This window comes from Lactuca saligna, chromosome 5 (assembly GCF_052625555.1).
Source record: "Lactuca saligna cultivar CGN05327 chromosome 5, ASM5262555v1, whole genome shotgun sequence".
Lineage (NCBI taxonomy): Eukaryota > Viridiplantae > Streptophyta > Magnoliopsida > Asterales > Asteraceae > Lactuca > Lactuca saligna.
In genome coordinates this window covers 286,877,845-286,902,946 of record NC_136421.1, presented here as the reverse complement: position 1 = coordinate 286,902,946, position 25,102 = coordinate 286,877,845, and the positions used below count along the sequence as shown (strand labels likewise).

Below are 25,102 nucleotides of genomic sequence, written 5' to 3'. Positions count from 1 at the left end.
TGTAGATATGAAATAATGTAGTAAGGCTTATATTGTACTGTTTATACTTTTGATCTGTACGAACATGACATCCCGAGTCTTTTAATGAAATACATTTCTATGGAAATGCTTTTGCTAAATCTTTATCATATTATTGTTTTGGGACAAATTCCGCAACCCTTTTTATTAAAAAAAAAATAACTCTGATTTTGAAATAAAGTATAAACAAAACCGGTCTTTTCTGGCCGTGATTTTGGGGATGTCACAGTTGGTATCAGAGCATTAGTTTAAGCGAACTAGGAATTTGTAGGATTTCTAGACTTAAACTTAGAATGCTAAGCGATGATTGTGAGGTGTGAGCACTAGCTTATTTTAGGAATTGTGCCTAAAATGCTTATATGTGCTAAATGCTTTATGCATGATATGCTGTTATTTTGTTCGGATCTATGGTCTGTTGCCGACCGGATCTGGAAACCTTATGTGTTTAGGATTCTAAACGTACGACTACGATATTAGAACTAGCATGTAAACGTTTCGGAGTGATTAGGACGATTTAAAACGTCTCTCCTAAATAAAGATCTAAATTCACCTTATTCGGTGTATAGATCAAGATGGCAAGGACCCGTAGCGGAAACGTAAACGCAAATGGGAATAGACACCAACCCCCCGTGATCGAGCAAATACCAGTTGTGGAAGCCGCTGTCGGACCAATAACGATGGCCGGAGTGCAAGCGATGATCCAGGCAATGTTGGATCGTCAAATGGAGGAAACCAGGCGTTTGCTCCAGCAAAATCGAGAGGAAGCGACTATTCAGCTCGAACAGCCCGAGTTGAACGAAGGGCAGACTGAAGAAGGAAACTACAGTGGGACTATTGGTCAAGCCAACCCACCGATAGTTAGGCAAAACCACCAGGATGGAGGAAATGATGGACGTGGATGCAAATACAAGGATTTCATGGCATCCAAACCACCGAGTCTATCCGGAAGCCCGACGCCGGTGGAAGTCATGAACTGGATCTCTGAGATGGAGACAATGTTTGAGAGTTGCGAGTGTAGCAATAGGCAGAAGACTGCTCTTGCAGTTCCTCTATTGAAATCTGGAGTACTAAGCTGGTGGAAGCTATTAGCTGATTCAATGCCCAAAGGTGAAGCAAGCAAAATGTCGTGGGAGGATTTCCTGGTACAGTTAAAGATGCAATACTGCTCTGAGCAGGATCTTCTGGAGATCAGCAACGAATTCCAGAATCTGAAGAAGGGAAGAATGAGCGTTACTGAATACGCTGCAAGCTTTACTGAGAAAATGAAGCTCGTTCCTCACCTCGTCCCAACCGAACTCTCCAAGGTTAACAAATTTGCCCTCGGATTACCAGCGGACTTCGGTCCAATGGTCAAGCAAACTACCACTCTGAAAGCTGCCATCTGGGCTGCTAAGAATGTGGAGACCCAGATACGAGAGAAGGGTCTGGAGAGAGCGGAAGTGGGAGAGAAAAGGAAATTTGACGGATCCTCGAGGTCCGGTAAGAAAGGAAGATTCTCGAAGTCTGGTTCGAGAGGAGGAGGATCAGAAGCAAAGTGGTGTGACAAGTGCAAGAAGAAGCACTTTGGGAAGTGTGATGGAGGAGTCACTTGTTACAAATGCGGAAAGCCTGGGCACTATGCCAATGAATGCACCCTTAACCAGAAGGCCTGTTATGGGTGTAATGAAGAAGGGCACATTTTGAAGGACTGCCCGAAGAAGAAGGAGGCAGGAAGACCCAACATACCACCAAAGCCGAAGGCGAGAGCCTTCCAGATGACGCTCGAGGCTGCAAAGGAGGCAGCAGACGTCGCTTCAGGTACCTTTCTTGTAAATGGTTTGCCTGCAAATATACTGTTTGATTCCGGAGCCAACTACTCCTTTGTGTCGCATAAATTTAGTGCGAAATTAGCATTACCTGTAGAAAAACTTGATAACGCCTTAATTGTAGAAGTTGCCAGTGGCAAATTTGTACCTGTTAGTAATCGTATTAGGAACATCATCATTGACCTAAACGGAAACGAATTCCAGGAGGAACTATTACCCATAGAGTTAAACGGTTTCGACATCGTTTTGGGTATGGATTGGCTTAGCGCCAACGATGCCGAGATATTATGCCGAAAGAAGATAGTTAGGATAAACCCACCCGGAAAGGAATCATTTATGGTGTACGGGGACAAACACAGAGTGAGTTCTGGAATCATCTCCTTGATGAAAGCCAGGAAATGTTTGTCCAAGGGATGTGCATCGTACTTGGCATTCGTAATCGATGCTAAGAAAGAAAAGAAAGAGGTGCAGAATATACCGGTTGTGTGCGATTATCCGGAAGTCTTTCCTGAAGATCTTCCCGGATTACCACCTGATAGGCAAGTAGAATTTCGTATAGACTTATTACCAGGAACAACACCGATAGCAAAGGCACCTTACCGATTAGCACCGACGGAGATGAAGGAGCTCATGATGCAACTTCAGGAGCTGTTGGACAGCGGTTTCATTCGACCTAGTTCATCACCCTGGGGAGCTCCGGTGTTATTCGTGAAGAAGAAGGACGGAAGCATGAGGATGTGCATAGACTACCGAGAGCTGAATAAGGCAACGGTGAAGAACAAGTATCCATTGCCGAGGATTGATGACCTATTCGATCAGCTGCAAGGTTCAAGCTACTTCTCAAAGATCGATCTTAGGTCAGGATATCATCAGCTGAAGGTGAGAGAGCAGGATATTGAGAAGACTGCATTCAGAACAAGATATGGACACTACGAGTTCTTGGTTATGTCATTCGGACTAACCAATGCTCCCGCAGCATTCATGGATTTGATGAACAGGGTTTGTAAACCATTCCTCGATAAATCCGTGATAGTGTTCATCGACGACATTCTCATCTACTCGAAAAGCCAGGAGGAGCACGGCAAGCATCTACGAGAAGTATTGGAGGTGTTAAAGAAGGAGAAGCTTTTTGCAAAGTTCTCCAAATGCGACTTTTGGATACGGGAAGTACAATTCTTGGGTCATGTTGTTAACCAGGAAGGAATAATGGTTGACCGTGCTAAGATCGAGGCTGTAATGAAGTGGGAACGTCCGAAGAGTCCCACGGAGATTCGAAGCTTTCTAGGATTAGCCGGATATTACCGACGATTTATCCAAGGCTTTTCTTCGATAGCTGCTCCATTAACAGCTTTGACCCATAAAGGAGCTACGTATACATGGAGTGAGAAACACGATGAGGCGTTCGAGAAGCTAAAGAAGAAGTTATGTGAAGCGCCGATACTTTCTCTACCCGATGGAGTCGAAGATTTCGCAGTTTATAGTGATGCATCTGGAGTCGGGTTAGGTTGTGTTCTGACCCAAAGAGAAAAGGTGATAGCATACGCATCTCGACAATTGAAAGAGCACGAAAAGAACTACCCCACTCATGATCTGGAGTTGGCAGCGGTAGTATTCGCCTTAAAGATATGGAGGCATTACCTCTACGGCACGAAGTGCAAGCTCTTCACTGATCATAAGAGTCTCCAGTATCTCTTTAATCAGAAGGAGTTGAACATGAGGCAACGACGCTGGCTAGAACTTCTCAAGGACTACGACTGTGAGATACTTTACCACCCAGGTAAAGCAAATATTGTTGCTGATGCTCTCAGTCGGAAAGTCAATCTTGAAAGAAGAAGGCCAAGAGCGTTAAGAATTGAAGTCGTCTCGACGATTGTGGAAAGTATCAGGAAAGCTCAAGAAGAAGCCTTAGAAAAGAATGACCGAAAGGAAGAACGTTTGGGAAAAACGTTAGTGTTCGGTACGAACAGTCGAGGACTGAAGGTATTCCAAGATCGAATTTGGGTACCTAAGACGGGAGGAATAAGAGATCTTCTAATGGAAGAAGCACACAAGACCATGTACTCGATTCATCCCGGGAGCACTAAAATGTATAGGGACCTAAAACCCTACTACTGGTGGCCGACGATGAAGCTCGATGTTGCGAAGTATGTGGCTGAGTGCGTAACATGTGCGAGGGTTAAGGCACAACATCAAAAACCGTATGGGAGTTTAGAACCCTTACCTGTACCCATGGGTAAATGGGAAGACATCACCATGGATTTTGTGACTAAACTGCCCAGAACGAAGAATGGTCACGACATGATTTGGGTAGTCGTGGATCGTTTCACCAAGAGTGCACACTTCATAGCAGCCAACGAGAAGTGGTCTATGGATAAGCTCGCAAATGCTTACGTGAAGGAAATTGTAAGACTTCACGGTATCCCTCTTACGATTGTGTCAGATCGTGATAGTCGTTTCACGTCGAGGTTTTGGAAGAGTCTACAAGAGGAGTTGGGTACAAAGTTGTGTTTGAGTACTGCTTACCATCCGCAAACTGATGGTCAGAGCGAAAGAACGATTCAGACGTTGGAAGATATGCTGAGAGCATGTACCCTCGAATTCCAAGGGAATTGGGACGACCACTTACCCCTAGTAGAATTTTTCTACAACAATAGTTTTCACTCGAGCATCAAGATGGCACCTTATCAGGCCTTGTATGGACAGAAGTGTCGTATGCCGTCTTGTTGGCTTGAAGCCGGAGAGAAGCAGTTTATGGGCCCCGAGATAGTCCATGAGACTGCTGAGAAATTGAAGGTGATTAGGGAAAGAATGTTAGCAGCTCAGGATCGTCAGAAGAGCTATGCCGACAAGAAAAGACGACCGATAACCTTCGAAGTTGGGGATTCCGTTTTACTTAAAGTCTCACCGTGGAAGGGACTTATACGATTTGGGAAACGAGGAAAGTTGAGTCCAAGGTTTATTGGACCATTCAAAGTTCTTCAGAGGATTGGGAACCAAGCTTACAAGCTGGAATTACCCGAAGAACTCAATGGTATTCATAACACCTTCCATGTGTGTTATTTGAGGAAATTCATGGGAGATGTTCCCGACATAATTCCAATCTCGGAATTAAGGATGGATGAGAATAAAAGGCTGATCGAAGAGCCTGAGGCAATTATTGACCGTAAGACTAAGAAGTTACGATGCAAGATGGTCGACTTGGTGCTAGTCCGATGGAAACATTCGAATGGGCCGAATCTCACTTGGGAAACAGAGGATGACATGATGAGTCGCTATCCACATCTGTTTGCTGATGCATGATTCCGGGACGGAATCATCCTAAGGGGGTGAGAATTGTAACGCCCGGGTTTTCAGGGCTAAGCATTTTTGTCAATGTAATAGTCTAGGTCAACTATTGTAACTCTTTTTGAAGTAATAAATATGAAATATTTGAGTATTATGTGAATTATGTGTGTTTATGTGTTTATTATTTAATTATAAATGTATAATTAATAAAGAATAAAAATGAGCGTCAAAATTAAAGTGTGAGATAATCCCGATATCTCTACATAAAGTTGTAGAATATGTCTCAAGGTTTCCGTACATATAAAGAATGCCCAAATCCGAGCTATAACGAAGAAGTTATGGCCCGCCGAAGTTTTACGGCTAAACCGGCACGACACCGGGAGACGTAAATAGTGAATTTACGATAGAAGACCTTTTAGCCTTAGCAATCTAAGCAAAAGTCGTAGAATGTGTTAAACTAAGAACATCGATAAAAAGAACGCCCAAATCTGACTTCGTATGAAGAAGTTATGATTTTTCTAAGATTCGGCTTAGCAGTGCACGGCCTGAAACTCGAATTTTAGTTCGAGCGGTTTTTGGCTTACGCAACGTAAATGAGAGTTGAAGATCTCATTAATAGGAAATCAACGGTAAAAAGACAGACAAAAACAGAGTCCGTATGTAGAAGTTATTAATTTTACGCAGACGTTTAACAGTATAATCTCCTTGTACTGTTAAATTTAAGATCGGTCGAGAATTAGCTGACGGTGTCAAAATGAAAGTTGTAGATCTTATTATTACCTACGCGTGGATATAAAGAACGTCAAAAACGGAGGTCGTATGTGAAAGTTACGGATTTTAGAAGTCGGAAGTGTGCTGTGCGAAAATGGGTGATGTGGCACAATCTTGGCCATTGCTTTCTCCCCAAGGCTTGCCACCAGATGGTGACATGTGGCACCAAGTTCAGCCACATTTCACCCTATAAATACCACCTCTCCCACCCTCATTTTCTTCACACCTTTCCCATTCTTTCTTCTCTTTACTTTCTCTCTCTCTCTAGAACCTCTCTCTAGCCCCGAAATCCCCCGAAAAGCCTAGGGAACCTCCCTAGCACGAGGCAGAAGCCCCGGAGTGCTCGAAGGCTCCGAGAAGAAGAGCTTTTCGGCTCGGGAACGCTGCTCCAAGCAAAGCCCGGTTTTCTATAAAACCCGCTGTAAGTGAGCTACGCCTACGCTATTTTTAATATAACTTTTATTTAATTATAGTAACGTTATTAGGAACTTATAATAAATACTTGGGCTATTATTATGGGTTATATAAGTATTTTTTTGACGCTTATATAATAATAATAATAATAGCTAGACTATTAATTAGTCTCGACGAATAATAAACTAAACTCTAGTGGTAATAATACTAGGTTTCGTCGAAGAAAATTCTTTTTAAGAAGCGAAGCGCTGTCTGAGTTCGGAATCACCACCTTTTCAGGTGAGTGCATAGTTACTTTCAGCTTACACATAGATATGAAGTATTTTATATAAATTACATGCTATGTGTGCATATTATCTGAATACTTGCTATCTACGTTAGATGAACGTTGTTATACATGTTTTTAATGATTTAAACTGTATATGTATTTTATATCTACGAAAATGTTGGGGTAAAACATGGGTAGATGTAATAGGTGATGTGTGATAAAATGATGAGAGGCCTCGATGTTGTTGTTGTTGATCTAGTCATCTAGCGGAGTATAGATGACGACCACGGACTCTTCTAGACAGTCCAGTGGAACACTAGCAGGCTCGCAACCTGTAGGTGTTGTGAACGATGTGTTCACCGGTGTACTCCATCCCCCACATGGTTGCCTATTAGGACATTTATTGCTGAGGAATCCCCTTAGCAGTAGTGTCCGTCCCGATGATAATCCTTAGGCTAGGTCCCTTATGATAGGTGTTTAGGGACGTAAAGTGAGGATAACGGGAACGGGTAATCGGGTTATTGTTGATTGATGAAATTAATAAACTTATTTATTGTGGGTTGAAAACCCTATGTGCTCACCAGGCTCCCAAGCCTGACCCACTCAGTTTTATGCATTACAGGTAGTGGCGCATGAGCATAGGTGTGATGTTTTGGACGAGGGATTACGGATATAGGCCTGTAGATATGAAATAATGTAGTAAGGCTTATATTGTACTGTTTATACTTTTGATCTGTACGAACATGACATCCCGAGTCTTTTAATGAAATACATTTCTATGGAAATGCTTTTGCTAAATCTTTATCATATTATTGTTTTGGGACAAATTCCGCAACCCTTTTTATTAAAAAAAAAATAACTCTGATTTTGAAATAAAGTATAAACAAAACCGGTCTTTTCTGGCCGTGATTTTGGGGATGTCACAACTTGTATCTTTTGTTAGGGTATAATTGTATAATACTTGGATATGATGGTTGTTTCTAAAGTTGTATCTTTTGTTATGCTTAATGTTTCTTTTTGGTATTTGAATTCATACCAATTGATGTAATTACCTGGATATGATTGTTACCACTTATGAATAATTGTCAATTGTGTATAATTTCTTGCAATTACCTTTAAGGCAATTAGCCCTTTTTGGTATTTAAATTCATTACAACTGCATTATTTCTTGTACAATATAGGTACAACCAATTCTATAAGAACTTAATTAATAAGCATGTAAGTCTTACCAGTTATGTTAAACACTTAATACATCAAGATAGATAATGATTTTTGTATAATTGTCAATTCCTACTCAATAAACATCAACATAATTGTCAATTCCCACAAAATAAACATCAACATAAATTTGGGTTTTTCCAATTGATTATTAAGAAAGATGAGTGCATTGACTACAAACGATTACAACTTGTAAATTAGAATCGCCACAAAAAAATTCCAACTGAAGAGTAGTAACATCCTCAACTTCATATTCTGATCTTCAAGGTTTTGTACAAGAGAAAGGTCAGGTCTTGCATGATCATGATCAGACTTATCTTCGTCAACCCAACCAACAAAACCACAAGTTGTTCCTTGAAATTTTCAGAAACTGGTCTTCGTTGAAGATATTTCAAATTAAGGGGTTGAGTTAACCATATTACCTTGTTAGTACAAGCATAGATTCTTCATTTGGGGTTCTTCTTAGTCGTTGATATTTGTATTACAGTTGGTTTACCACAACTGCAGTTTGGTGCCATTATGTTTTCTTATCGTTGTTGTAGAGAAGAAAAAAAGAGTTGGATAAGAGATGAAGTGAAATTGATTAGACGAAAGATAAACACACCTCTAAATACAAACGTTCAAAAGGGTTTTCAAAGATAAGGACGAACATACCCTTATCTTGCTAGGAACATGATATATTTAACGGACATGAGTGGCGGAAAAAGTCATCAGGACAAGGCGGGTAATAATAAGAAACATTGAGGATGGTCTTAGTGCAAAAAAAAAAAGTTAAGGACTAAATGTACGATTTTACCTAAACCATAGGGACCATTTCAATAATTTACTCATGTATTTATGTTCGATAGCATCTCATTTATTACAAGGCGTGTTCGGTAAAACTAGCTGGTAGTGGGTAGCTTGTAACGTGTAGTAGGTAGCAGATAACTTGTAGCGTTTTGTTAAACGCTACATGAAATAACATTTGGATTTTGAGCGTTTTGTTTAAACGCTACATGTATTTATGTTCGATAACATCTCATTTATTAAAAGGCGTGTTCGACAAAACTAGCCGGTAGTGGGTAGTTTGTAGCGTGTAGCAGGTAACAGGTAGCTTGTAGCGTTGAAGTAGCATTTGGATTTTGAGTGTTTTGTTTAAACTAAACGCTAGAAGCTTATAGTGTCAAACGAAACTTTCTGTTCAAAACGGAGCGTTTTGTCAAACGCTAGAAGCTCTCAAACGCTCCGTAGTGAACACGCATTAAACACTTTGAACAGTTAGCTATTAGAATTTTTATATTTCAAAATTATTTTTTACAGAATACATATATCCATATTTTTACCAATATATCATAATTCTCCAATCAATGGCGGAGCTACATGGGGCGTTGAGGGTACTACAACATACCTAAAAAAATTATTATGTATATAAAAAAAAAAATTTATTTGTAAACATATTATATGTTATTGTACTCCAGCTAAAGAGATTATATCATGTTTTTTAATGTCTCGGTTATAACAACTACATATAATATTTATTAATAATGTTTGTACCACGTATAAATTTTTTTTGACCGTAGTATAGTACACTGATAAAACTATCGAGATTTTCCAATACTCTTGGTAGTCTAGTACACTGTTAAAACTAGGGATGAGCATAGGTGGGTACCCGCCTAATTTGATAAGAACCGGAACCGGAACCGGCGATTCTTGAAATTATGAAACCGGAACCGGTTACATCGGTTCTCAAAATTTCGAAACTGGTTCCGAAACCGGCAGTTCCAGTTCCAATACCGGGTTCCCGGTTTAGTTATTTGTTTTTGAATAATCAAGAACAAATCAACTACAACAAGAATATTAACTATGAATTTGGTTAAATATATAAGCATGCATATTAACTGAAAGCGCCTTATTTGAAAAAAGGAAATGAAGAGGCCTTAAGGGGATATGAAGCATGAAGTTCATTTATATAACAATGGTGAGGAACAGATTTTTGTTTAGAAAAAGGAAATGAAGAGGCCTTAAGGGGATATGAAGCATGAAGTTCATTTATATAACAATGGTGAGGAACAGATTTTTGTTTAGAAGCAATGTGGGATGAGAATAAGGGTGAAGTTTAATCTCCTCCCACTTTTGCCTATAAGCATTAAATCCACAACCATGCCTTCCTTAAATCTTGCATATAATTTTAATATATCTTCATCGACCTTTTAGCTTGCTTGTTAACAAATTTTGCATATAATTTTAATATATCTTCAATAACCATTACAATTAATTAGTATGACAAACGTATGTAATTTTAAAATAGAGATTAATAATGTGTTTGTATTTTCAACTTTGCTAAATATATATTTATCAATAATAATTTATTAATCATATATATATATATATATATATATATATATATATATATATATATATATATATATATATATATATATATATAAACCGGTTCCGATGGATACCCGGCGGGTAGCGGTTCCAATAAAATGAGAACCGGAACCGCATAAGGCGGTTCTAAAACTTTAGGAACCGAAACCGGGACCATCTAAGGCGGTTTCGGTTCCAGAACTGGCGGTTCCGAGGCAGTTCCGGTTCCGAAAGCGGGTATCCGGTTACAATGCTCATCCCGAGTTAAAACTATCGAGATTTTCTTGCATCCCGTTGTTATTGCCATCAACGTCTTTATATTAATACAATATTTTGTTTTTCTTTCTTCCTTTAATTCTGGTAAATTTGACATTATCCAGAAGCTGCCAAGTTTTCTATCGATAAATACCCCTTTACAGGCTTACACCATTTCACCCCGTAACCTTCATTCCCTGTCTTAATCTTTCACAAAACCCCTACGCGCCTCCTAAATATTCAATTCACGTCTTTCGAAAAAAGATCTGATCATATAGACTTCATTGGAATGATATGGAGATTTGTTGCAAATTTATTAGAGCTTTGTTATGTTACTTACCAATTATTTTCACCACTCTCGGAGGAGCCATGGCCTCCCATAAGGTTTATCCAGGTTATCCTTCTAATAGTACTGTGAAAGTCAAGCAGGTTTATAGAACTTCCTACCATTTTCAACCCAAGAAACATTGGATCAATGGTAGTACTCCATCCTCTTCTTGTAATATCTGATACTTTTGTGTATTGCTTTTCTTCTGGAAAAGAAATAGATGGCATGCGCATATATATAGGCTAACCTTAAAGAATCCCGCATGATCGAAATTGGTAGTCTTCGTTCATTTATAAAATAAAAAAAAATAAAAAAAAATAAAAACAAAAAACAGTTGAAGACTACCAACAACATTGCGTTGATTATATGTTTTTATTATTAATTAATGATTTCACCAGTAATCACTATTTATTTGTTCATTTGAGCTAATATTTTTCCTTTTGCGACGTCTTTGCATGATGTGCTGCTCAAATTCAACAAACGCGCGTAGATCCGAATGGTGAGTCTTTTGAACAATTACATATATAAATCATAGAACACGATCCAATTACATATCGCATACGTTATTATAAGTTACAACCATAAATGACAAATGACAAGTCGTTTACATGTATAAGTCATATATTATATCCAACCATAAATGACAAACGACAAATGATTTATACATCGTTTTCATGTTATCTAACAGCACCAATGTATTACAAAGGATACTACCATTTCTTCTGTCAATACAATCCCAAAGGTGCAGTGTGGGGAAACATTGTATGGGCTCACTCTGTATCAACTGACATGATCAACTGGAAATGGTTAAAACCAGCACTTACACCATCAAAATGGTTTGATAAATACGGGTGTTGGTCCGGATCCGCCACAATCCTCCCAGGTGATAAACCAGTCATTTTGTACACCGGAGTGATAAAGGAAAACCCGGAACCAGGTTATCAAGTCCAAAACTACGCAATACCTACCAATTATTCCGATCCATATCTCCAAAACTGGGTCAAACCCAACATCAACAACCCGATCCTCAATCCCACTCAAGAGAACGTTTCGTCTTTCCGTGACCCTTCAACTGCTTGGTTCATCAATGGTTACTGGAAAATGTTAGTTGGTAGCAGACACAACGATCGAGGCATTGCGTATATGTACAAAAGCAAAGATTTTGTTAAGTGGACGAGGGCCAAACACCCGTTTCACGACAAACCGGGTACGGGTATGTGGGAATGTCCAGATTTTTACCCGTTATCATCTCCTGGTGTTAGAAACGGGTTGGAGACTTACACATTGGGCAAAGATCATACTAAATATGTTTTTAAGGTGAGCCTTGATGAAACAAGGTATGATTATTATACGATCGGAGAGTATGACGTGGTGAACGAACGCTATCATCCAGATAACATTACTGTTGATGGTTGGGCTGGGTTAAGATATGATTATGGAAACTTGTATGCGTCCAAAACTTTCTTCGACCCTGTCAAGAAACGAAGAATTTTGTGGGGTTGGTGTAATGAGTCGAGCACAACAGAAGAAGATATTGCAAAGGGATGGGCAGGAATTGAGGTATCAACTATATATATGGCTTCTTTCTTATCATATCTATTTTGATTTTGGTTTCTAATTAATTATGTAGTTGATTCCACGTATGGTGTGGTTGGACCCTAGTGGAAAACAATTGCTACAATGGCCAATACATGAGCTAGAAACCCTAAGAGGTCAGAAAAAGAATATAAGGAATATGAAGCTAAACAAAGGAGATTCCATGGAAATCAAAGGAATTACTGCTGCTCAGGTTTGTAAACATCGATGTAATAATAATATATGCATGTAACAACGTTAACGATGTAATACTGATATGATACAGGTCGATGTGGATGTTAGTTTTACTTTTTCAAGCCTGAGTAAAGCTGAGGCGTACGATAGAAACTGGGACAAATTTCCAAGAGAAGATGTCGCTAAAGACATATGTGGAATCAAGGGTGCAACCGCACAAGGTGGAGTTGGACCTTTTGGGATTCTAGCACTTGCTTCCAAGAATCTTGAAGAATACACTCCGGTCTTCTTTAGGGTTTTCAAGACCCATGTCAAGACATATAAAGTCCTCATGTGCTCAGATGCTACTCTGTAAGTTAAATCATATCTATCTTATTTGAACACAATGTTCATTTAACCCCTATGTGACTAAAGAGTGTAAGAGGAGTACTTGAAGCTTTATTAATTAATTAACATTGTTGGTTTTCTTCACTTTTTGATGAATACAGTTCCTCGAAGAACATGAATGAATATAAGCCATCATTTGGAGGGTTTGTGGACGTGGATTTAGCCGACAAGAGGCTTTCACTTAGGAGCTTGATCGATCATTCGGTTGTGGAAAGCTTTGGAGAGGGTGGAAAGACTGTAATCACATCTAGGGTTTATCCGAAACTAGCAGTGGCGGGTGATGCACATTTACATGTGTTTAACAATGGTACTGAGACCATAGTGGTTGAGAAACTACATGCATGGTCCATGAAAAGAGCTCTCATGAACTGATATAATTTTCATATCATTAAATCATAGAGGGTAGAAATAAATTAAAATTACAATTTTATGATGTTTTTGTTTTTTAGTTTTTTTTTAATAGAGTAATGTAACCTTGATGAAATTATCCATGGATCAGAAATTTCGAATAAAATCTATGGAATTTGATCATGATTGATTGAACAATATGTATATGTAGGAAATGCGCTTCCTAGTTCAAAATATCTTGTTTGCTTTTGAAGTTTGAACAATTGAAAGTTGTTTAAAAACGTGAAGTTTAAACCCGACTCGAGCTGTCCATTCTTGAAGACGTGGCCAGTAAAAAATCGTTCCTTCTCTTTCCCTTCATCATTAGAGCATCCATAATGGGAGTAAAATAAAAGTTGAATGAATTATATTTCAATATAACATGGAAAAGAGAGAGTATCAAGTTCAATGTTCATTGAATGGTTGAATGGATTTCTAATACAAATTTATTGATCTTTTAAGAATTGACTTGAAAATATAAATTTTCTCTTAGCAACCTATTCAACTCTCCATGAGTTGAATGAAGTGTGGATGCTCTTTTAGGTATACTCCACTAGGTTTTATGTGAGCTTCACATCATCACTACATCCTTTCTGTAAAGAGTTTATTTTTGGGTTGGATAAAAAGGTATCCAATTTTATCTTATAGATATCATAATTAAATTTTAAAATATTTTTATTAAATGAAATTGTATTTTTTCTGGAAAAGCTTATTATTAGTTAATTATATGTTAACATTTTATAAATAGATTAATCAGGTGTCTAGGGAGTGTGTTATTAGCATCACACATATTTTTATATACACAACCAACCAAGTCAATGCTAAAACACCATTTCCTAGAGGGAGTAATTCTATGGTGACATGAGCAGCTATATGCTGGTTTATAATAATAATAATTATAACAATAATAATAATAATAATAAACCTCTCTCTCTTTCTCTCTCCAAGTTACTAGCAAGTCAGTCGTGAACACTATTTCCTATTATTGGTGCCTTGGTGGAGTGGTGTTGGTAATGATATGACCATCTTTGACGCTTCTTGTTAGACCGGACGGAGCCGGTGGGGGAAGGAGGGGCAGGGGGTTTCCCATTCCAATGAACACCGCACTAGGGGTACGGGAAGCGATGTGCGGGAACCAAGGGGAAGACTTGCCGCATTCTCACTCCACCAGTGATTGGTTGTAGAATTTTTTTTATGGTTCTAACGGTTATATATATATATATATATATATATATATATATATATATATATATATATATATATATATATATATATATATATATATATATATATATATATATATATATATTCTATTTCCCCACTATAAATACGACAACATCCAACATTTTTTTAACCCATACATTCTTAATCTCTCCAAAAATATTAATCAGAATGTCATCATCTTCATCACCCAACTCGACGGTTCTAACGGCTATGTTTATCAGTACTGTCATGGCGAAAACGGTTGCATACTTTTAAAACCGACAAGACGAAACATCACGTGCACGATTAAACTAAGAAACATGTCATTGCATAGAAATCGTGAAGTCGGACACGATCGTCTTATAGAAGACTACTTTGCAGATGACGTCATCTATGCTGTAAAGCCGGACATGATCATCTTATAGAAGACTACTTTGGATTCAACTAAAAAGTCAATTGCAATAATACCTTCTTAAGCCAAGAGCTAAAGAACTTCTTCCATTAACATGCTTGAGTTTTGAAAATACTTTGTGTTTTCATTTCAGCAGTAGCATTTGAATCGGTTTTAGTCTCGTTGGAAGAATTTTGAAATAAATATCAAAGTTCCAGGATGCTTGAAATGGTTGAACTTGAAGCTTTAATTTACATTAGTAATTGGTTGTTTGGAGAAAAATGTAATATTTTATAATTTATTGTTTACTTATATTAACTAATATTTTGTATTGATTATTCATTTTTTTTGTTGACGTTTATTGAGTTTTTTTTAACACCGATTTTAGATTTTTGCTTCTATATCTTTTAAGAAGTCATAAATTTAACTTTGCATATTGTTTCTACTAACCTCATTATGAAAAAGAAAGCATCGATAGAAAGTATGTTGGAGAAACTAACAAAGGAATTTGTTTTTGGGAGAAGAAATTGAAATTCTGGTTGTCTTTTGCATTAACGTTTGGAATTTTTATTCGTATGTAATTGGATTTGGATTTTTGTGTTTGCATGAATGTTTTTAACTTTTTATTTGAATATTTTTATCACTTTATCAAATTTTTATTGGAATTTGGGTGTACTTAATAGTTTGTTTTTTTTAGAAATTTCCCTAATTAAACAAGTGTGACCCACGAATCCAATTCTAACCAACAAACACGGATCTAACCCGCAAAGCTGAATCTGACCCGTGAACACGTATAATTAAATGTGTTCGCTGGTCGTATCCCATTTATGACTGATCTGAATACAAATATTTATATGGGTCTTAGCCGGGTTGAGTTTTTATAACCCACCAACCTGAACACTATTGACAACCCTTTTTAAGTGAGTGATGTTTTCCTTAAAATTCTCTTTACCATCACCTCATAACTCCCCCACCCACTCAAAACTCTCTAAAAACACTCGTCACCACCACCTAGTATCTCCTCTCCGCCTTCATACAATAAATTTCCATTAACCTGTTTTATCTCTTTTTTGAACTTTTTAGTTTAATATATAGAAATATAATTGAGGATTATTAAATGTTTGTTAGAATAAAATAATTGGGTCTTTGCAATCGTACGAAAGATCTTGTATTGATGAGCGAAGTAATGTTGTAGCCCTCTAGCTAGGATGTTTCCTTGTTTGTTTGTTTTAATTTCTAGCTTCTTTTAGATTTTTTGCTTAATTAATCATATACTAATTCGCTTGTTGTTGAAAAAAGATGATGGGGTCTTTAAGTGTGTTTGTTTGGGAGTTGGCAGTGTTAGTATGTTTAATGTTGAATTACTTCAAAGGAGGTGTATTGGCATTCCACAAGGTTTCCAAACATTTACAACACATTAGCGCTTTTGACATCAAACAAGTTCATAGAACTGGCTACCACTTTCAACCCAAGAAGCATTGGATCAATGGTATATATACCATGGTGGTCATCTTAATTTGCTTATTACACATGTTATCTAATGCTTATTGTAGATCAAAACACACGTTTGCACATACATGCATTCATACGTGTGCTTCCATTTCTTCTTCAATGTTGCATGTTTTTACAAAATTTAGTATAATTTCATAAATTAAATAATTTTCATACATAAAAAATCTACAATCAATTTTATAATTTTGAATAAGTTCATAGGAATTCCAATTGTACCAACAAAGCAAATAGGAATATTTTTTTGTAAATCAATATCAGGTGTTGATTTTTCTCTTTGTTATGGGTTCAGTTTGTATGAACCAGCACTATGCTTTTAATTACCCTTTCGTAAAACGCAAATTGGAGTTCTTTTTTCTCATAACAAACTGATATGATTTCTACTTAATTTTGTTTTGCATGATTTGATGGTGAAATTGGTCAAACAATTGGAAGATCCTAATGGTAAGTCGTACCCTTAAGTTTTTATTTACAAAAAGTACAAAAAATACGATATCACTTAAATTTGATTTGCAATTTGGCCATATACATATTTACAGCACCAATGTTTTTCAAGGGATTCTACAATTTATTTTACCAATACAATCCAAAAGGTTCTGTGTGGGGTAACATTGCATGGGCCCATTCAATATCGGAAGACCTAATCAATTGAACCCCACTAGAACCAGCAATCGAGCCATCGAAGCCATTCGATCAGTTCGGTTGCTGGTCTGGGTCTTCCACCGTGCTTCCCGGTGACAAACCGATCATTTTATACACCGGATTAATCTCCGAGCAGCCTGAACCTGGTTATCAAGTCCAAAACTATGCAATACCTGAAAACCCTTCAGATCCATACCTAACAAAATGGATAAAACCTAACAACAATCCCATCATCAAGCCAACCCTAGAGAATGCATCCGCATTGTGTGATCCAACAACAGCTTGGATGCTTAATGGACAATGGGAAATGACGATAGGTAGTAAGCAGGGTATGGTAGGTGTGTCGTATTTGTATCAAAGCACGGATTACATTAAGTGGACTAGGGTCGATCACCCATTGCATCAGAAAGAGAACACGGGTATGTGGGAATGTGTGGATTTCTACCCGGTATCCACCAAAGGAGAGAACGGATTGGACACTAGGGTAATTGATGGTGATCATATCAAACATGTTTTTAAGGTTAGCCTTGAGATCACTAAATATGATTACTACACGATCGGAAAATACAATGCATCACAAGACATATACATCCCGGATGAAGGAATGATCGATGGTTGGGCTGGTTTAAGATACGATTGGGGGAATTTTTATGCTTCTAAGTCGTTTTTTGATCCTTCGAGGAATCGTAGGGTTATTTGGGGTTGGGCTAACGAGTCCAGTACTGAAGAAGAAAATGTCAAAAAAGGATGGGCTGGAATCCAGGTTTGTAGTTTCTTTCTTACATATGTAAAGCCTTATAATATATCTACCCTTCGCATTTGATAGTTTCGATTGAGCCTTCAAATCAAGATTTGGTGATGGTGTAGTTGATACCAAGAACTGTTTGGTTAGACCCCTCTGGAAAGCAGTTGTTAAATTGGCCTGTTGCTGAATTGGAAACCTTAAGAGATAAGAATGTGAATCTAAGCAATACGAAACTCAAACAGGGAGATAAAGTTGAAGTAAAAGGAATTACTCCTGCCCAGGTTCTCATATTTTTTGTTGTATGAATATGATTATGATTATGATTATGATTATGACTATGATTATGATTATAATATGACAATATAGGCAGACATGAATGTGGTTTTTAGTTTCCCTGGTTTGGGTAAAGCAGAGGCGTATGATACTAAATGGGATGAAATATACCCACCGGAAACTCTTGCGAAAAACATATGTCAAGTCATGGGTACAACCAAACAAGGTGGACTAGGGCCATTTGGTTTTTTAACATTGACCTCGAAGGATTTCCAAGAATACACACCGGTCTTCTTTAGGGTTTTCAACACTTCTGACACCAAGCATAAAGTTCTCATGTTTTCTGATGCTATGTCGTAATCTCTTATCACTTTTTTTTTTAATTCTCTATGTGTGATTACATTGATCCACAATGTCGTGACTAATGTTGATTACTTTTGTTTTTTGGAAAATGTAAAAGGTCAACATTGAACAATCAAGAGTACAAGCCAACGTTTGGAGGGTTTGTGGATGTGGATTTAGCCGACAACAAGATCTCACTTAGAAGCTTGATTGATCACTCGGTTGTGGAAAGCTTTGCAGCCGGGGGGTAAAACGGTCATAACATCTAGGGTTTATCCGACACTGGCAATTAACGAGAATGCACATTTGCATGTATTTAACAATGGAACGGAGATTGTCATTATTGAGAGACTCGATGCCTGGTCCATGAAGAATCCTAAAATGAACTAACTAAAGTAGTTGTTTTGATAACGGATTAGAGGAAGCTAAAATAGAAGTTGTTAATTAGGCTTTTATTGTGATATGTATTAAAGTTTTCGTAAATAATAAAAGACTAGAAGTTCATATATTCATAGTGGCTCATCATAATAATATTCGGAATAAATAAATAACTGGCGACTTAATTTAACGAGTGATTCGTCATAACTCAACTCCCCACCCTCGTAACTCCATTAATAACTTCCCTCATATATAACTCCCTAAAAACATAACTCCTCTCCCTCCTTCACACTATAAATTGACATTAATCTGTTCTACCTTTTCAACTTAATATATACAGATATCTTTAAGAATCGTTAAATATTAGAAAAAAAAAAAATGGGGTCTTTCAATGTGTTTGACTGGGGTTTGGTAGCGTTGGTATGTTTCTCGCATACGTTGAATAACTTCGAAGGAGTGATGGGGTTCCACAAGATTTTTAAAGATTTACAAAACATTAGCGCCACTGAAATCCAGGAAGCTCACAGAACTGGCTACCACTTTCAACCTAAGCAAAATTGGATCAATGGTAAAGTCAAATCATGGCGTTTTAGTTTTTTACAAGAAACAATAGAAATTGTAATTTTCTCTAATATCGTTTACTAAATATTTTTATTTTACCTTTTCAATGCATGACTTGCCGCCGAAATTGGTCAAACGATTAAAAGATCCCAATGGTAAGTTAAACTTTTACACACTTCACTTTCATCTACAAATTTACAAAAAATGATAATATGTAATTTAACTTGTGTTTTGCAATTTGGTGATATTTACAGCACCAATGTTTTACAAGGGAATATACCATTTATTCTACCAATACAATCCAAAAGGTTCTATATGGGGTAACATAGTGTGGGCCCACTCAGTATCTGAAGACCTAATCAACTGGACCCCACTAGAACCAGCAATCGAACCATCAAAGCCATTCGATCAGTTCGGTTGCTGGTCTGGGTCCGCCACCGTCCTTCCCGATGACAAACCAGTCATTTTATACACCGGAATAACCGCCGAGCAGCCCGAACCCGGATATCAAGTCCAAAACTACGCAATACCCGAAGACACTTCGGATCCATACCTAACAAAATGGATCAAACCCGATGATAATCCAATCATAAAACCAACCCAAGAGAATGCCTCAGCATTTCGTGACCCCACAACCGCTTGGATGCTCAATGGTCAATGGGAAATGACTGTAGGTAGTAAGCAGGATATGGTAGGTGTATCGTATCTATACAGAAGCCCGGATTTTATAAACTGGACCCTTGTTGATCACCCTTTGCACGAGACAGAAAATGTCGGTATGTTTGAATGTCCTGATTTCTACCCGGTATCGATTACGGGAGAGAACGGGTTGGATACTACAGTAATCGAAGGTGAAATCAAACATGTTTTTAAGGTTAGCCTTGATATGACTAGGTATGATTACTACACGATTGGAAAATATGATATCGAACAAGATATATACATCCCTGATGAAGGAATGATTGATAGTTGGGCTGGTTTAAGATACGATTGGGGGAATTTTTATGCTTCTAAGTCGTTTTTTGACCCTTCGAAGAACCGTAGGGTTATTTGGGGTTGGGCTAATGAGTCTAGTACTATAGATGAATATGTCAAGAAAGGATGGGCTGGAATCCAGGTTAATTCGTAATTTCATACATTTGTAAAACCGTAACTACCTTTGGTTTTATAGTATATATAGTTTTGAGTTTTGATTGATTTTTCGGCGATGGTGTAGTGTATTCCACGAACCGTTTGGTTAGATCCATCTGGAAAGCAATTGCTACTCTGGCCGGTTGCTGAATTGGAAACTCTAAGAGATGTGAATGTGCAACTAAGCAACGTGGAGCTCAATCAGGGCGATAAAGTTGAAGTTGAAGGAATCACTGTTGCCCAGGTTCGAAATTCAATTCTTGCAAAATACTTACAATATAGACAATCTACTTTAAATAGAAACATAACATGTAGTAGGGGGAAGTGTGGGCCCCACTTGGACTCTGGATTTGCCACTGATTATGATTATGATATATACAGGCGGATGTGGATGTGGTTTTTACGTTCCCAAGTTTGGATAAAGCAGAGGCGTATGATAATGCATGGGATGAAACATACCCACCGGAAACTCTTGCGGAAAATATATGTGGAGTCATGGGTACAACCAAACAAGGTGGGCTAGGGCCGTTTGGTCTTTTAACATTGACATCCAATGATTTTGAAGAATACACACCCGTGTTTTTTAGGGTTTTCAACACTCCTAACACCAACCGTAGAGTTCTCATGTGCTCCGATGCTATGCCGTAATCTCTCGAACTTTACTTCTTTTTCTTTTCTTTTCTTTTTTTTTTTTCTTTTAAAAACTGACATTCAGTTTCTTTTTATTTTTTGGAAAACTTAAAAGGTCAACGTTGAACGAGCAAGAGTATAGGCCATCGTTTGGGGGGTTTGTGGATTTAGATTTAGCTGACAACAAGATCTCGCTTAGGAGCTTGATTGATCATTCGGTTGTGGAAAGCTTTGCAGCAGGGGGTAAAACGGTCATAACATCTAGGGTTTATCCGACACTAGCAATTAACGAGAACGCACACTTGCATGTATTTAACAATGGAACAGAGATTGTCACCATTGAGAGACTCGATGCTTGGTCCATGAAGAATCCTATGATGAACTAAGCTAGTTGTTTCTATGGGGAATTAAAAGAAGCTAGAATAGAAGAGGTTCGTTTACAAGTTTTGGTAATCAATAAAATTTAATAATGATGTATATTCACCACGTTACAAGAGAAATAATAATAGCTGAAGATTGTAGCTTTATTCAATGGTGGTTTTAATCCAAACTACAACTTAATCCATCTATTTCTAGTTTTTTTTTAACAACATCCGTCTTTCCACAAAGAAAAACATCCAGGATATAAATAACTTATCCAAGGCATCAAACATTTCACAACAGAAATCTAGTAAGAACATAGGATAAAATTACCAAAACTTCTAACTACAGTCTACAGACAAGAAAGAACAATGGTAAACACCCAAAACAAAATTTAGATTAAATTAAATTCTTACCCAGTAATCATAGTTCCAGCCCCTTCATCCGTGAGAACCTCCAACAGCAAAGAGTGTTCCAGTCGCCCATCAATAATACTTGCTGTTTTAACACCTTGAGCCAGTGACTTTATACAGCAATTCACTTTTGGGATCATACCACCAGCAATCTTCCCATCGTCCATCATCTTCTTCACTCCTCTCACATCTATTTCCTTCACTAAACTCTCAGGATCATCTTTATTTTCAAGAATCCCAGCTACATCAGTCAACAAAAGCAACTTCTCAGCCCCCAAAGCTGCTGCCAGCTCCCCTGCCGCCGTATCAGCATTTATATTATAAGACTGGCCAGTCCCATCTGCAGCCACAGAAGCAATCACCGGAATCAGGTTGTCATTAATCAAGGGACGTAGCACTGAAGTGTCGACGCTGGAAATTTCTCCAACGAAACCTAACTGAGCAGCATTCGGAGAAGGACTAGCAGTGAAAATCCTCCCATCTGTTCCGCACAATCCAACAGCTGTCGCACCGGCTTTGTTAATCAAAGCAACCAAATTCTTATTAACCTTTCCAACTAAAACCATCGACACAATCTCCATAGTCGATTCGTCTGTCACACGTAGACCGTTGAGGAAATTAGGCTTAATGCCCAATCGATTGAGCCATTGATTGATTTCAGGTCCTCCGCCATGGACAAACACGATACGGAGTCCGATGCAGGAGAGGAGGACGAGGTCAGTGATCACGGATCTCTGAAGCGCTTCGGATTTCATCGCAGCCCCTCCATACTTCACCACCACAGTCTTCCCACGGAACTTCTGGATGAACGGCAGGGCTTCGGAGAGGATTTTGACGCGGGCATTGGCAGGGGTTGTTGATAGGGATTCTGTGAGGACAGATTGAGAGGATGATTTGAGGCATGGAGTGGATAGAATTGAGGGTTTTTGCAAGGTTTTGATGCTAGGGTTTGGGAATGCTAGGGTTTGAGTGATTGAGGGACGGGGAATAATTTTAGCTGCCAGCATTTTTTTTCGCGTCACTCGCAATGTTGCGACCAAGGGCTTTTTGGGTTCCTCCTCTTAGTACATTGACTTAATATTTGGCAATTTTTTGTTTACATACAAAAAAGAATCTTTTAATAATTTATATTCATCATATAAGATTTCATTACGTTTTTGTTCCTTGTTCTATTTAAAATTCTTGTTTTGAGCCGTGTATGATTTTTTACATCTTTTACAAAAAGAATGTTTTTATTTTATGTTTTCATAAAGCTTGTGATTTTAAATATGATATGTGGATGTAGAGTATATGTACAACTTTAGGAAGAAGTATGAAGAAACCATATATATTTGGGTAAATGAAAGCATATTGACATAATGGGTAATATGTATCTTAAGGGGTGACAAGTTAGGAGAACTAGGTACATGGAAACCAAACATCCAAACAAGAAGATAACTCATCAATGGTTATGTTTATAAAATTTATAATAAGTAAAATTGAATATATTGTGCAAATGTAAATAAATAAAAACTCATAAGAAAATAATAGGTTGTCGATGGAGTGATAATGTATAAATAACTATTTCATCTTTAAATGTATATTTGTATTTTGAGTGTTGCTAACTAACCAAGTTACAAATGAAGATCAACTAACCACTAACCAGGTAAGAGTCGCGACGTGTTGTCGTAATCAACCTAAAACCCTAATCTTGAGCCTTGATCCCTATTTAAAGGCACTAGGAGTTAGGGTTTCCTCTTTTATCATTATCCAACCACCAGATTCTCCTATTGTAACACGCTGTTCTGAAAAATATACGTTTATGGATTTCAGAGGCCAAGGCCAGGGGCGTTTTCGGTTTTTTTATGGGCTTTGAGTTATTATTCGAGAGGTTTTGGGCCGGGTGTGTCGTTAGAAGCATAAGGATGTAAAGTTTGTCGGAATCATACTTGGATCAAAGGAGTTATGACACTTTGAAGTTATTGACAAAAATGACCCCTAATGGATATAAATGGAAAGAAGGTTCGTGTATGCAAGGTGGTAGCGCGCAAGTACGCCCAACGTATAAGGGTAAAAGATCGCAGGTGCCTTCTAGCATACGCCTAGCATACAAGATGTACGCCCAGCGTACGTCCAATGTCCAGAAACCCTAATTTTAGGGCATGCCACTATATAAAGAACATATTGGTTCAAGCCCTAGCTTCTTTAGCTGTTCCTTTACCCTCAGAAAACCCTAGAACACCTCAACCCTTCATTTTGTGAAATCTTGACCTTGGGAAGCTCATCTTGGTGGTTTTAAGCTTGAAAGAGGAAATAAGAAGTTGTTAAAGAAGGACTTTGGAAGCTGCAGCTTTTAGATCTGGAATAGCCTCATCAGTTGGAACTTTTTTTAGGTATAAAGTTCATAACTTTACTTAAGGATGCATAGATCTAGTGTAGTGAAGTTTTGGAGTCATTTTGGGTCCCAAGATTGGACCTTTGTGATGAAATCTCATTTTCAAGCTTGGGGTTGCCACCCTCAAGGCTAAAAGTGTTTCATAAGCAGTAAAGTTTCGAACTTGATGGTCCATTCATGATCATGCAAGAGATCTAGCCCTCTTTATGGAAGTAGAAGGTTATTTTTTGGAGTTTGGGTTGTTTGGGCCAAGTAAAGTCACCAAGTCAATGACTTTATGGAATAAGACGTGGAAAAGGACTTGGATCTGAGTTTGTAGCCTCTGGGGTGGAGTAATAAGCGCTTAACGGAAAGGACTTAACAGGGGGAATTACGTTGAGCGTACATGCAGGTACTCCTAGCATACTCGCCATCTTGCATGTACGCTTAGCGTACGTAGACGTATGCCCCGCGTACTCTGGCAGTTTGGGCCTTGCGTCAATGGGCCTCGATTTAGGCTGTACTTTGGGCCTTTAGGCCATAGTGGGTCATCATGAGTCAGTTAATATGGGCAAAAATATGTTGTGGGCTTAAGGTAAGGCCCATTAAAGGGATTGGGCCATTAGTGGGCCACTAGTGGGCTTGAGAAGCTTACCTAGTATCAAGCCTTGTGAATCATGGTAGTGGACTTTGGATATGTATCAAGTTGGGCTAGGAGGGGTAGAATGGTCATTCTACCTTATGAAGGATTATTGTATTGGACTAAGTGATGTTTTGGTATTGATAGCTCGGAGAGCCGAAGGAGCAGCTGATCGGGAATTGTCAAATAGCAACCATAGGGATATCAGCAAGGGTTCAGTAGTGCAAGGTGAGTTTTCTATAGTAGGAACGGGTCTAATGCACCAATGCCGGTCCG

At 38.1% G+C, this 25,102-nt stretch overlaps 3 protein-coding genes, 1 long non-coding RNA gene and 1 pseudogene across 5 annotated transcripts; 4 read left to right on the top strand and 1 right to left on the bottom strand.

The window, feature by feature from the left end:
- The first annotated feature begins 6,118 nt into the window (after window positions 1-6,118).
- On the top strand, window positions 6,119-7,240 carry LOC144998886 (uncharacterized). Its single transcript, XR_013660469.1, has 3 exons — window positions 6,119-6,300; window positions 6,505-6,572; window positions 7,184-7,240. It is a non-coding gene; the product is annotated as an uncharacterized LOC144998886 (long non-coding RNA).
- A 4,164-nt stretch (window positions 7,241-11,404) lies between these two features.
- LOC145048124 (beta-fructofuranosidase, insoluble isoenzyme 1-like) lies at window positions 11,405-13,399 on the top strand. Its single transcript, XM_078996543.1, has 4 exons — window positions 11,405-12,271; window positions 12,342-12,500; window positions 12,573-12,832; window positions 12,970-13,399. The coding sequence occupies exons 1-4, from the start codon at window positions 11,405-11,407 to the stop codon at window positions 13,238-13,240; spliced, it is 1,557 nt and encodes a 518-aa protein (XP_078852669.1). The 3' UTR covers window positions 13,241-13,399.
- Window positions 13,400-16,193: 2,794 nt separating this feature from the next.
- On the top strand, window positions 16,194-18,750 carry LOC144998156 (beta-fructofuranosidase, insoluble isoenzyme 1-like; annotated as a pseudogene). Its single transcript, XR_013660158.1, has 6 exons — window positions 16,194-16,338; window positions 16,794-16,802; window positions 16,898-17,763; window positions 17,868-18,026; window positions 18,112-18,374; window positions 18,479-18,750. The product of XR_013660158.1 is annotated as a beta-fructofuranosidase, insoluble isoenzyme 1-like (transcript).
- Window positions 18,751-19,558: 808 nt separating this feature from the next.
- LOC145048123 (beta-fructofuranosidase, insoluble isoenzyme 1-like) lies at window positions 19,559-21,576 on the top strand. The gene is made up of 4 exons (XM_078996542.1): window positions 19,559-20,416; window positions 20,516-20,674; window positions 20,812-21,074; window positions 21,176-21,576. Exons 1-4 carry the CDS (start codon window positions 19,559-19,561, stop codon window positions 21,444-21,446), a joined length of 1,551 nt encoding a protein of 516 aa, XP_078852668.1. The 3' UTR covers window positions 21,447-21,576.
- Window positions 21,577-21,658: 82 nt separating this feature from the next.
- On the bottom strand, window positions 21,659-22,901 carry NAGK (N-acetyl-l-glutamate kinase). Its single transcript, XM_078996540.1, has one exon. The coding sequence runs from the start codon at window positions 22,838-22,840 to the stop codon at window positions 21,833-21,835; it is 1,008 nt and encodes a 335-aa protein (XP_078852666.1). The 5' UTR covers window positions 22,841-22,901; the 3' UTR covers window positions 21,659-21,832.
- Between the last annotated feature and the right edge of the window lie 2,201 nt (window positions 22,902-25,102).